This window comes from Polyodon spathula, chromosome 23 (genome assembly GCF_017654505.1).
Source record: "Polyodon spathula isolate WHYD16114869_AA chromosome 23, ASM1765450v1, whole genome shotgun sequence".
Taxonomy (NCBI): Eukaryota; Metazoa; Chordata; class Actinopteri; order Acipenseriformes; family Polyodontidae; genus Polyodon; species Polyodon spathula.
In genome coordinates this window covers 10,676,854-10,690,713 of record NC_054556.1, presented here as the reverse complement: position 1 = coordinate 10,690,713, position 13,860 = coordinate 10,676,854, and the positions used below count along the sequence as shown (strand labels likewise).

Below are 13,860 nucleotides of genomic sequence, written 5' to 3'. Positions count from 1 at the left end.
CAGAACGGAGTCACCATGTCCATCTTTAAATTTTTTGAGTCAATACGACTTTATAATAAAATTGCTAGGCTCTTTTTACACATGGTACGTTTGAGATGGATTCTGAACCTAAAGTAGCTCCAGTCTAACACCAGCTAATTTTAAACTAACAAAGTCAAGTTAAAATTCCTAACTCAAAGCGACAGTATTGTACCTTTTAGGGAAAGCCTATTATTATTGTGCTGCTTTAATAAGAAAGTCTTTCTGAAAGTAGGGACACTTAACATCTTTCAGGTAAACATTTTTGTAATGCACAGATTATTCATCCATCACAATGAAAAACCTCTATAAAATACAAGCTCAGCAAATGCTCCGAGATTGTAACGATGTATGGGACCTACATTTTATTTCTCATCAAAAGCATGTCAGTATCTCTTAAGTGTATTAGCCTCTAAATTGCCTGTGCCCCATACATTTTGTCAAAAACTAATACAGCTTTGCCCTTGAGCCTGATTCTACCTGCAGAGCATGTACGTACCTGACGAGAGAATGAGAACTTGTCTAGGCCAATACTTAAAAAAAATAAAAATAAAAAAAACTAGCATAGATTAAAACGCTCTGGAGATCTGCAACAAGAGAAGCGCAGCTTAATATTTCATTAGCCCCTCTCTCACCCACCCCTCGTTTGGAAGCAAAGATATTAGTCAACTTCCTACCAGCAGGGGGCAGCTCATACTCCACTTCCAGGACCACACGCTCGCCCACATTCTTTAAGAGGCTGATGATTTCATCATGTCGCAGCTTGGTCAAGTTTATCCCATTGACCGATTTGATGTAGTCACCCACATTTAGCTGGTCGCTTCTGCAAAACACACCACGACAATTGCCAGAAATAGCTTTTAAGCTGTAATAAGGTTCATTGCAAAGAGTACATTAGTGTAACATAAAGCGTTGTAAGAAAAGGCTGTTTTACAGAAACGAGTGACCCCTGCAGATTAAGCAAGGCAAAATAAACTCAGGGTGAATTCATTAAGGAATTGCAGCCAACCCAACTGCCAACACTTTAAATGTTCTGCCTGATACAAACTGAACTTTGTTGTCTTTTTGAGTACAAAGACAAAACATACCTGGAAAAAGACGAAATAGTTTATTTTACAGTCACTTCTGAGTTCCTCTAGTGCTTACCTTGCAGCCAGACCCCCGGATCTCAAGTTCGACACTCTTGGTTTCCCGTCTTTATCTGTTCCTCCAGAGATGGTCAACCCCAGAGTACTGCCTTCTTTCTTTATTAGTTCCACTATCGTAACGCCCCTAAACTCCTCTGTGAACAGAAAATGCACCAGATATTAATGGCAATGCTGTAGACGACACATCAAATGCCTCACTTGTGGCTTAACAATAATATGGCGTGTTTAACACAAAACACGAATTAGAATTACACTAAAAAGTTACACCTTTCAATCAATTCATCCCCTTCCCCCATTAAGTCTGGTCAATGGAAGAGTGAGCACACCACAGCGGCGACTTCTGATACATACCATCAAATCTGAACAATGTACCAAACTCAAACCTGTCAAATATACAGATACAGAGAGTAATGAAGAAAAAGCAACATTGACACTTAATTCAAATTGAAATGGATTGCATTGTGAACTGATTACCATTGTCTTTTTCTATAGACTAATCCTTCTCTACAGCAGAGTCTTAAATTGGTAGCTTGAATAACAATCAATAACTAACAAATTGCTGTACACAAAGGGCAGAATTGAATACAACTGGAGCAAGTCTACTTTTACCTCTATTTATTTTTAGAAGCGTTCAGCTGAAATGAGGATACATTTGCTTTAAGGTCGTACAGGGCTGGAAGCAAAACAGCTAATTGCACAAAACAGCTCTGGGATATTCATCAGTTCTGGGTCTCTGTCAGATATGGTGAACTATACAGAATTTGCTGGTGCTTTTTCTGATGTGGGCTACTGTCCAGTTTCTGACCACCACAAAAATGAAGATTCAGCAATTAACCCTAATCTGAAGTAGTCACGACACTTTTTACCCTCCTTCATAATACAATACAGTCATTGTTAAGTTGTCATAAAATAACATTAAACAAATACAGCAAACTATCCATGACTACTAGCACAGATATACCATAGTGTAATGAACAACAAACCCATACAAGGCTCTGTGGTAAGGCTGTGAAACACTCAGATGTATTCTTACAAAACAAAGATGTACTTCTAAATTCTAAATGAAGGCTTAAGGGCAAATATATTGGTAGACAACACTCTAAGGGTTAAACCACTTGCCACAGGTATAAAAATCATGGAACTCTGCTCAACCAGCCAAGGTAACTAGATTTCGCGGAGCAATTTTCCACCTCTTTTGTGCTTTGTCACATGGGACTTTGCATTTTCATACGAGCAGCTACAAATATATTTGGTTTTCTTGTACTTGTTTTCAAATGACCGCTTTTTTGTTTTATTTATTTATTTTGTCAAAATACACATATATTAGTAGTATCCTCTCCCAAGGGAAAATACAATTATGATCTAAATGTATTCAAACTACAACAACAAAAAAAAAATTACTGTGGTAATCCACTAGTTGAAATAAGGGATCATGTGCAAGACACAATAAAACAAGCGTGTCAATAACATGTATCCCCTGCCATCCCCGTCAAAACGAAAGCTATCGCTAACATGATCAAATAGGTTACATGACCTACATCTACTGTATGCACAGGTAAAAACCTAAGTTTGACATGCACACAGATGCCTCTATGTGCCCCCAGATTCTGATCCTCTTAATAACTGAATGTCCCAGTTTCTTTACAATCGAATAGGGGATGATTCTCGATGTATTAGTAAAAACGTAAGTCTGATATAGAGTACGGACAGACAGACCAGAGTACTCTGCTCCCAGAATGCCCTCTTCAAGGTTTCTTCCTAACTGGATAAGAGGTTCACTACATAGACTGTCAAACAGACTGACAACCTTCCGATATCCCCATATTTGATACACAGAATAACTATGGAACTGGTCAAGGGGTGTAGTAAATGATTAAAAACAGGCAGTCGAACAGACCGACAGCCTCCATAAACCCACAGATAATGATCGTTAGCTTGTGATAAAAAAAAAGCTCCTTTACATGATTTACCACAATTGTAATCAGCTCTCCAGATACAGTGCATGCCTAATGTTATAGAAATTTAGCTTACATAGCATGGGTAACCATTCAAGAGCATGATAATAACTGGGTAAATACCAGTGTGTCCTGCTCTTGCATGCTAACTACTGGTGGATTACATGGAAGCAAATGGCCTGTGCTATGGGGTTACCATGAAATTACAGCAGATAACAAAATGCTGTTCACAAGGCCATTTCCCTGCAATTGCACAAAAGTAACCAATTAAATGCAGGAATCGTGGGTAAATTACCCAGTTGTTATAATTACAGTTTTAAAGTATGACTTGCAGTATGTACACCTGCCCTCCTCAGTCACAACCGACCGTGACTGGTAGTTCCCAGGGGGTGGCGCACAATTGGCCGAGCGCTGCCCGGGTAGGGAGGGCCTAGGTCGGCAGGGGAATCCATGGCTCAGCGTGTATCAGCGGCCCCTGTGGCCGATAGGGATGGTTCTGCAGTGGAGCCGCCAGATCGGTGTTGTCCTCCGGCACTATAGATCTGGTGGCCTCTCTGTGGATCCGCATTGCGAAAAACGACAGATTGGCAGGAGCACGTTTCGGAGGACGCGTGCTCCAGCCTCCGTTCCCAGAGTCGCCGGGGGGGGGGGGGGGGGGTTGCGAGCGGTGAACTGAGGATACAGATAATAATTGGGCACACTAAATTTGGGAGAAAACCTGGGTGAAAAAAAAAAAAAATGGAGAGGACCTGCCCGCCTCAACTCCATCAGTGGAGAATAATCTTACATTACCTGGTATACTCTGCCTTCTTGTAGTGAGGGAATTCTCTGCCCCTGCAGGGTTCTTGCTCCCCTTGGAGTATGGGCCATCATCTGATATAGGGGGGAAAAGGATTATATAGTATATATTGTAGTTAAATAACTTGCAGCACAGTAAACCCGCCTATACAATTTGGTCTATAATTTTAAATTGACATCCAAGGCAGCACTTGGGTCAAAAACACTACAGTATATTAAATAAGCTAAAAATAACTTTGTGGAGCAGAACTTAACGAGTAATTAAACAGTTTCTGTGCGCCTCACAATGAAAAGGAAATAAAATGAGCAAGCAATGTGAAATTGTGCAAACCCACGTACATACCAATAAAGGCCTTCCTGACAATATGCAAAAATACAGTTTGAAAACCCTACAAAATGTCAGCTTAACTCCCCTTACATTATAGAATTTAAACCATCACTCTGGAGTTCTCCATCACAGTGGGCTTGAACTGTTGCACAGTATCTACAGGTCTAGACTTTACACTATAGCATCATATGTCAAGTTGCATAAGTGTAGACCCAAGTCATGGTACTGATTTCCCAAGCTGATGACAACAATATGTTTCCTGCTCATTTATGCTTATGTAAGGGGATGCTAGAGAGCAACCCTTAATGACTGAATCATCTTGAAAATGGTCAAATCAATCTGACTGTAGGAGAATTGTCCAGGGAAAAAAATGTGTTATTTCCTGCACCCATTGGCAAATACAAGCCTAAAATTAAAACATACTACAGTTACTTTAGTTAAAATGTCTGTCAACGCAATACACTTTTTTGACTGAAAATCTGGAGATAATTTGAAGAAAATAAAACTAAGTATTTAGCGCAGCTATTTTTAATACTGGCCTTTAAATTCTTGAATAATGTTGACTTTTGAGTTGATTTTGGTTTTAGGAATAAAATATCACCATTTGGAACAAAAGAACTAACCATTTTGGAAAGGGGGCTAATTTCTAAAAGCCAATTATCGCAAATAATTTAAAACCAAAAAAAAATAAAATGAAGTCTAGCCACTCTGAGTCACTGAGTCACCAAACTCAAACAGATAAAAAGATACAGCTGGTATCTGTCAAATATTCAGAGGAAACACAGGCATGTATTTTTGCTTTCATAGTTTCAACTGCAGAAACCAAATGAGCTTTGCCAGACCTCAATATAGAATAACAGGGCACTGCGAGTTGAAATATCAGAACGGTATCTCCTGCTGTTACTGTGTATAAATGTTACAGTATGCCCCGGCACCGAGGAGCCAGTCTAGAATCACTCCCTGTAAACGCACCATTTGTCTAGAGAGTCCTGGCAACATCAATCTGAACTGTGCATGGGTGTGTGTCATCTGCCACATGCTTCCCTCCAAAGTAGAGCTACTTATAGGGCACGGATCTCCTTTTCACTGCCCCAGTTTACTCGGGTGCACATCAATCACTGGGAAGCCCTGTGGGTTGTTGTCTATGGTCGGTGAGCAGCAGCATGATTTTAAGTGTCACACTGAGAAACACTATAAAGTTTGTTTGTAACATACCAGAGGAAGAAGTATAAAATAAAATAAAATTATAATACTCAAATGCTATCAGGACATACAGGAAATTAAATGTATTTTGAGCAATGCTGCAAAGATTAAAAAGACAGCTGTCAAAGTCCATAAGCAAATGATACTAGGAATGATGGACCAGCCACATTCCGAGATGCGACCCAGAAAAAAAAAATGGGTCTCAATCTGCTGCTTTGGCATGCACGATGTACTGTTTTTTTTTTTTTTTTTTTCTGTCTTGTATACAGTACATTAAGTCATACAGGCTTATCTTGAAAATTAAACTAAATATATCACCTTTTGCACAAATACCATTTTTTATTCTCAAATTAAAAGTACATTTTAGGTTTATTTATTCTGAAAAACGATTTCGATTTGTGCCCAGTGGAAAATAGCCAGGTTTTGTTCCCAGGGTTATAGATGGTCATTTTAACAAGGACTCTTGTGAATTACGTCTCGCCTAATTACTATGCAGATAATTACAGATAAAAATAAAGAAAGAAAATATTCGTAAAATTCATATTCACAACATATTTTATTCAGATAGCAAATTCAAGTATTAATTACACTCTCCATTATCTACGAAGAAAACTAGGAAGCAATGTGAAGGAACACAGCTGCCATCTCTAGAGATGTACTGGGGGCTACAGACAGCTCTCAGAAAGAGTAATTATACCAATTGTACTGTCTCTCCCTTACTCAGTATACATGAATACACAATTAAATCTGAAACATAAAAAAACCTGATGTTTTGCAGTGTTTTGTTTTTACATTATAAAGTATTTTTGCCATGGAAGAAAGTACACCACTATAAGCTACTGCAAATCTACACATATGCAAGTATGCACTTATGCCAACATTTATATGCTTAAAAACCATATCATTTGTGGAATTTAACAAATCAATCTGTATTACAACCTCTTAATAATATATGTCCTTAATGTAGCAAATCGGCAGCCTGTCCCGCTACCGTTCTCAGATCCTAAAACATTTCTTGTTTGGTCATCATAGTTAAATCTATAGAGCTTTAAAAAAAAGAGGTACAAACACCTGACAATGAAGATGCAAGCAACCCTCCTCTCACTCTGCAGTCTAGTGTAAAATTAAACTACATGCGTGCACGGCATTCTGAAGGAGTGACAACACGCTGCACAGTCACGTCAAAGTGGAAATAAATGTTATATACTTTTTTCGGAAACTACTTTTTCCCAAAAAAACTGTTAGGGCAATGGCTTTTTGGCCCCTTCTGATCTCCATGAGATTTGCTGGAACAGACAACTTTGTTGATTCTAAACGGAATGGAGACCGCTGAATTGTGAGCCACTTGCTAAGGATCATTTTTCAATCACCCGCTGCTCTCCGCTGCGCGTGCTACACATATTCAGCAGGTTGTTATGGTGATAAATTCATGTTTTTCTCCTTCATTAATAAGAACAGACTAATCCATCGGCTAAGGATGAACGTTTTCAATTGGAGATTAATATTGGAAACGTTTGTAGTTGTTTGGTATGGGTATGATGTAAAACCCAACCCACTATCTGACTTTTGCCATACTTGATCGACTAGCACGTTTGGGATGTTTCCAACTAAGTCTAGAATTTTGATTGAATAGCACCACAGAATACGGAAACTGCACAGCTCAATGGGGCATAGCATGTTTTGATTAAATCCACCCGATGCTACAACAGTATGGGAAGAAACTTGGATTTAAACAGAGATAACCTTACTGTTTAAAATCATCAAGGAGTTAAATCCAGATATAAAAACGCACACATTTCACAATCCTGGCATCTAATCAGTGCCATCAGCCATGCAATAACAGGAAATCAAATCCATTATGAAAAGACCCTTGCACAATGTGCCTGCAAGACACTATTCATTACCTGCTGTGCCTTATCAGTGCCACTTCAATAAGGGACGGCACTGAACATTACAGCTGCACCCAGATAAACAGCAAGTGAGGAGGCGGAATGGTGAGGCACAAATAACAGGGAATAGACAAAGGCAGTTTCCGTGGCGACTGCAGAGGGGAGGTTTGTAGAAGTTCTATTTGCAAGGTCCCCCCCCCCCCCTCTTTTCCGAGAGAAGGAGAGGAAAAACCAACACAACATAATTCAATTTTAGGAGTTGTTTATTAACTCCATTTTTGTTTCAATATCAAAAGTCAAAGGAAGGGAACACATTCATTTCCAGTCAGGGTTGGGGTCAATTCCATTTCCATTTTAAAACCAATTCCAACTCCTTCGAAGGATGTGTTGCCACTGTGAGAAGCTCACTTTAACAGAATGATGCCAGTTGCAATTTTGATCAATGATGTGTTGGCATTGATTAAAAGGAATGGGAATTGGAACTGGCAATTGATTTTAAAAAGGAATTTGAATTGAAAAACAGGAACTGACCCCAACCACATTTCCAGGAATGTTTTTGGCAACTGCATTTTTCATATTCTTGTTCAGTGCCCTCTCGTCCATAATAGGCAATTGAAATTGTAAAATAAACCTGTTTGTCAATTAAATAAATGCATAGTAACTGTGTTGGTCATAACAAAAAATATACATACATACATTTGAATCTGCTGTGCTGCAGTTCAGATTACTGTAAAATCCATTGCATTATATATTGTGATTGATTTTATTTGAGGTCTTCTAAAATCAATCCCTTTTAAAGGACACATTTACCCTAGAGATGTTCCCTCAGTAAGGCTCTTATTTTGACCGAGTATTAATTGGCTTTTGTGGGATGTAATAATACCGTTGCTGTCAATATGGTGAACCACTGCACCAGAGAGCAGCTTTGTGGGCTTTTCGTTGTAAATATTTTAACGATACAAGCTGTACAGTACATGCAAAGCACTTTCTGTTCTTACACTGGAGACAGGAACCAAGCAAAGCATGGAGCCAACTACAAAGCCTACAAAAAAACTGCAAAGCAACGCAAAAAGTTCAGACATTGTAAATCTTTCATGTTAAATCCTGCCAGTTCCTTACCGTTTTAAGCCACGGTCTTCAGAGCGTCAACCAGACCTCAAAGATTAGAGGCTTTAAGCTTTGATGAAATGAACAAGCATTTGAGAGTGCTTCCTTCCTCAGCACTTGCAAACAACTTGACCGACTGGTGCTTATCTACTTCCCTTTCCTACCCAAACAAAAAAACCAAAAACACACAAAAAGGCAAACTGAATGCACTTATTTGTTAAGGTACAGTAATTTATGAAACAGTTACTTTTTAAAGAAATAACTAAGTATGTAAAACATGCTATTAAAAGACACATACATCTTTGATTTGTTTTTGGTGCTTGTCAATGCAGTACTGGTGAAAAGTGAGACACAGGAAACATAGGGACTTCCTCTCCAAACTCAACAAGCGAGTGCCCCTCAGTTCTGACCTGAACACCCCCTTGAGTCCTGCACTTCTGACAAGCAGAGACTGGCAATTGTTCAGAGTCCTCCAGAGAGACTCATAAATTAACTTGCTGTGCCAACTAGCTCTCAATTAATTTTGTTTTTGTTGTTGGAGATGCCCTCGCATACAGTAGTAGTGTATAATAAAATATATAGGATATATCTTTCAGGAAAGACTCAAAATGTCTACTATATAAACGACTGCCACCAATAACGGGCATGCCGTGTTGAAGCTCATTCAGGTTCAGTCAGTAATAAGGTTAAAGTTCAGTTCCGTCCCTCCAGCTGTTGCTTGTCAATACTTTCTCCTAGGTTTGGCAGCCTAGCTTACACTAGTGTGGAAAATCTCAAGTTCCAATATGAACCTCTCCACTCACCCTCGCACCAACACCTATAAGGATTATCCATAAACTAGCACATTCCAACTCAGGAAGCCTGTCGCATTCCCAGCATGATCAGAAGCAGATCATATTACATGCCTGGGGTGGGGAAAGCCTAGTGCCTTAGACAACTGTGGATCCCAGCTGAACACATTAAAAGCATGAAGTATCTCTTAAACATACAGCTGTAACGGCAACAGCCTTTTGCACTCCCTAAAGCACATCATGTGATACAATGTTCTTATGTACAGAATGGAAGACACCATTGTGGAGATGAGTGGCCTTTCAACGATGGACTCCTTGGACATTTTAAACTAAGCACATTCCTACAACATATTATAAAAGCACAAAAGAGAATTATAGATCATCTAACTGAATAAAAACTACAGTATGTGCACCCTGGTCAGACCTAAACCTTTCTATCTGTAAAATGAAATCACTGATGAAGCCTTTAACTAAATTGTTTCTCTACTTCACTTAACTTCATAGTTTTACCTAAGAATCTGTTGAAATGTTTCCCGATTGTAAACTGCATTATGTTATGAACACTGCTATAGTGGTGATAATGATATGCAAGACGGTAAAATTAAAAGATACACAAAAACTCTAAAGACTGCAAGATTCATCTAGTAGGAGTTTCACCCAGATAACAGAACCATCAATATTTTTTGGCAACAACAGAATACTGAAAGTTCAACCAGTTAATTAAGACTTGTGTAACCCAAATACCACCCAGGGCCACTTTACAGGACATCAATTATATGTCAAGTTTATTTAAAAAGGTCTAGCTGGTGAAGTGCACCACTAAATTGCAAGAGCCATCAACACAACACTGCTAAGAAAGAGAGCCTTTACCCTGTGAAGTTTTAATGTTAAGGTTTAACATAAGGTTAAATACAATACACTCTGAGACAATAAACAAGGAGGGGCAGGAGGTCAAAATACAGAGCACTTTAAGATGCCTGGAATGTGACCTTTTTGTTTAAAGTGGCAAAATAATAACTTGATAGATGGCCTTTGCAGTTACTTTGTGCTTTCCATGCTGAATGCCATAATCATCAACATAATAAAATGAGCTATGTGATGCCTGTTACCTCTAAAACTCTTCATTCAAACCTAGCTCAAGAATGAAGTTAGTGGTTTTTATAACCTAGTCCACAGTGGACATTTGTCCTTTTCACAAAAGCAGCACATACTTTGGCTAAATTCTCAATCTTAGAGGCCAAGGGTGTTCTTGCCAGTAACTAGCAGGTGTTAAACAGAGAAGTAAAGCAAATTAATGTCAGTACAACCGTTGTACAAGCAAATAAAATCTATTTCTATATTAGAAAATGGGCAGGTTGTTTGTTTTGATTTACTGAACGTATCAGGTTGTGGAGATTCACTAATATAATATAAAATAGATGGTGGCAGTATGTACTTGTTCAAATGTCTACGGAATTGCAGTTCTATTTTTAGACCAGCCCATTTTCTTAACCTACATGATAGGCTAATCTTTGACTTTCGATTTTGGGTGGCATAACAAGAGCTTTTTGTGAGCCGAGACACAGAGACATGCAATTATTAGAAAACCTGAGAAAGTTTATCTATATATAGTCACTTATTTAAAATGGTCTTAAATCGTGTTCTAAATTAATACTGGGACAAACATTTAGAACAAACACTGCTTGAATTGAACTTCAGAGGCAAAACACCAACATGTCTATGTTTGCCTGAATGATCAAATCTGACTGGGAATATATTAACCAAGGAGTGACGTAAATGGTGGAGTACAGGGCTTTTCGTTATAATTATGTCACTAATATATTATGTTTTGGTTCCCATGGTCATCCCTGTTGTATGTGATCAGTGTCTCTGGTGTGTCAGTCTCTGGTGTGTCAATGGTTCATGGACTGCTTCCCCTTTATAAGGGAGAACCAGTTATAACGTGACTGGCTTCCATTTCTCGTGACCATGGCTCCCAACGCTATATTGTTATGAAGGAGAAGTATATATATATATATATATATATATATATATATATATATATATATATATATATATATATATATATATATATATATATCACACACACAGTATATATGAATGGATTGTCAGAAGAAGCCTATAAAAACCTGCTTTGATATAAAACATCAGGAGAGCCAAAGGATGAATCATGGGCTCCAGTAAGTGTACGGACCTCCTTGCCATCTTGTGCACAGATAAAACCTTGACTAGTATCAAAACGGCCCATCATTAAATTCTCATTTTATCTTATTACACAGAGAAAAACAAATAGTCCGTCGGGGCTATCACATGTACCATCAGTTTCTAACCTCTGAGAGAAACAATCCTTCCTGAGGAAGTGAATTATTATTCAATAAAACTTCACATCCTTGGGGAAGACCTTAAGAAATATAACCGTTTCCAGCTTTTGTTAAAGCGCAAGAAAGGTATTAAGACCAAGGTACAAAATGAATGAAGAAATGTAGATAGCAACAGCAGGAGACAAGGGTAATGAAACTTTGTATAGTTAGTCAACAGCTGCAATGAATCTGACCCAAGGTTGATGCTTTAAAAATGTGTAAATATTTTTTGTGTTTTTCCAGAAAATTCCCTTCACTCTTGAAGATGAAAGCTCCATCATTACCCTGACGTGAATAAGGCAAATTGAATGATGCAGTTTACATAAAACAAAGAAAAAAATCAGACTGATCAACACGGACATAACTCTGTGTTCTGAATAGGCTATTGGAATTACTAATGTGCTACAAACACTGTGTGTACTACAACTATATGTAGAAAAAAGCATCTTCCTTTAAACAGCACAAAGGATCTACTGAAACACTTACCAAATTCTGACTGCAGTTCCCTTCTCAATCCGCACAGCATGCCTGCTATTGTCTATCAAAACATCCAGCTAATTGTAATAACAGACCACCCTGTCAGACAGGCCTTGGTGCAGCGTCCCAGCACTTGGCTACTTCAATCAGTCCCACTTCGAACCGTAAAACCTGTTTTTCACAAACCGCGGTTGTTCTTGATATTTTTTCTCCTCATGAATCCGTTTTTTTTTTCTTTTCTAGGCAGAACCCACTGCATCTACCAGCAATTAAAAATCTCCTTGTAAAAACTTAAAATCACTTTGACCTTCTCCTGTAGTACATATAAACTGTTGTCAGAAACATCTCCAATGATAAAATGAATGAGTCCATCAATAGCAAGTTATTATCATGCTAAAGCTGTGCCAGACTGTACTATTTTATGAACAGTACAAACATATAGTGATTTTCTAGATCCCCTTGTATAAAATGTGAAATCACAAATTATTTTTTTTAAATGGATGGTAGTTATTCGTTCAAGTTTTTTTGTTGTTTTTTTTTTTTTGTTTTTTTTTTTTATTTTCCCTAAAACATCCAGCGTTTGTCAGTTTGCGCTCTTCTCTAAAGCTTCACAAAAAATATCGAAAGGTCGCTGTTTAAATTGAAGTTTGTTCAGGTCTAGAGGAGCTGGAACAATGCTAAGGCACACTGCATGACTTTCCTTCTCTCTTGGTTCATTTGGCACACACTTCTTCAAAAAGAAGCAAAATGCAAAACAAAAAAAATAAAAAAAAGGAAGAAAAAAAAAGCAGTGTCCTTCTCTTTCTCCCTGTAACCTTTTTCAGGTAATGCCATTAGTTGTTCCACTCCATGGCATTAAATCACCCACACACAAATACGCATACACACAGACACACTGCAGTAGAAGCTGTAATCTACATCTGAAGCAGCCCCATGCACACAGTCCCAGGCAGTGGGGCTTGAGTGATTAGCCCTGCCCCCTGTATCAGCATAGGACAGCCCACTTAAGTCCCCAAACATCAGAATGCACTGGCAAAACATAAAGGCTTTGTCAAAATCAGATAGCAGTGCATTAAGAAAACAGAGCAACTCATCTGCAAATAAATTCTAAGCAATTTAAAAAGAAATAATGAAACTATTTAAAAATGAGCCAAGAGCCTACAATTATCTTTCTGCAGGCATGACCAAATGCCCCTTCGTGGTGGAATAAGTAGATTAGCATACACCTAGCAGGCTGCATTTATGCAGAAATCTTTTTGTAATAAATGCAGTAACCAGCTGTTTTTGTGATATCCAAAACCGGATTTCATGGCTTAGCATGTCTAGGAAAGATGTATACTTGGCATCAAACATAAAAAAACAGACTAAGCAGATGATAGAAGTCATGAATATGTTGGAAAAAAATATTTATCATTAGGACAGTAAATGTCATCGGGTTTGACATCAGGCCCGGAGAATAAAAACACGCAAATCAAGATGTAGTGCAACATTCTTCAGGAGTTCAACTGATACAGAGAAGGCTGATTAATTAGGCAGGTTTTCACCCACCAGTGGAGAAATGAAGGCTGGGTGAGATAGTAATTATGCAGTTTCTATATTAATTCAGCATTCCCTGAAAGACTGAAAGACTAAGAAATGTGCTTATCCATTTGAAGGAAACCAAATGCAGCTAAAATTAGTCTGGTTAATGTTATTTTAACCCTAGGGACAAAGACAAAAAACACACAACCCCCCCCCCCCCCCAAATATTTAGGAGCACTAAAGCTCAGTGGGGGTCCCAGAGCCC

General features: G+C 38.3%; 1 protein-coding gene across 1 annotated transcript in view; it reads right to left on the bottom strand.

The window, feature by feature from the left end:
* The window catches only part of LOC121298271 (glutamate receptor-interacting protein 2-like), a 44,991-nt gene extending 31,986 nt beyond the window's left edge, over positions 1-13,005 (bottom strand). The window contains exons 1-4 of the mRNA XM_041225301.1: positions 12,084-13,005; positions 3,914-3,994; positions 1,165-1,300; positions 696-841 (exon numbers count right to left, since the gene is read on the bottom strand). Of these exons, the coding sequence (XP_041081235.1) occupies positions 696-841; positions 1,165-1,300; positions 3,914-3,994; positions 12,084-12,123 (403 nt within the window). The 5' untranslated portion in view covers positions 12,124-13,005. The remainder of the gene's footprint in view (positions 1-695; positions 842-1,164; positions 1,301-3,913; positions 3,995-12,083) is intronic.
* Positions 13,006-13,860: the final 855 nt, after the last annotated feature.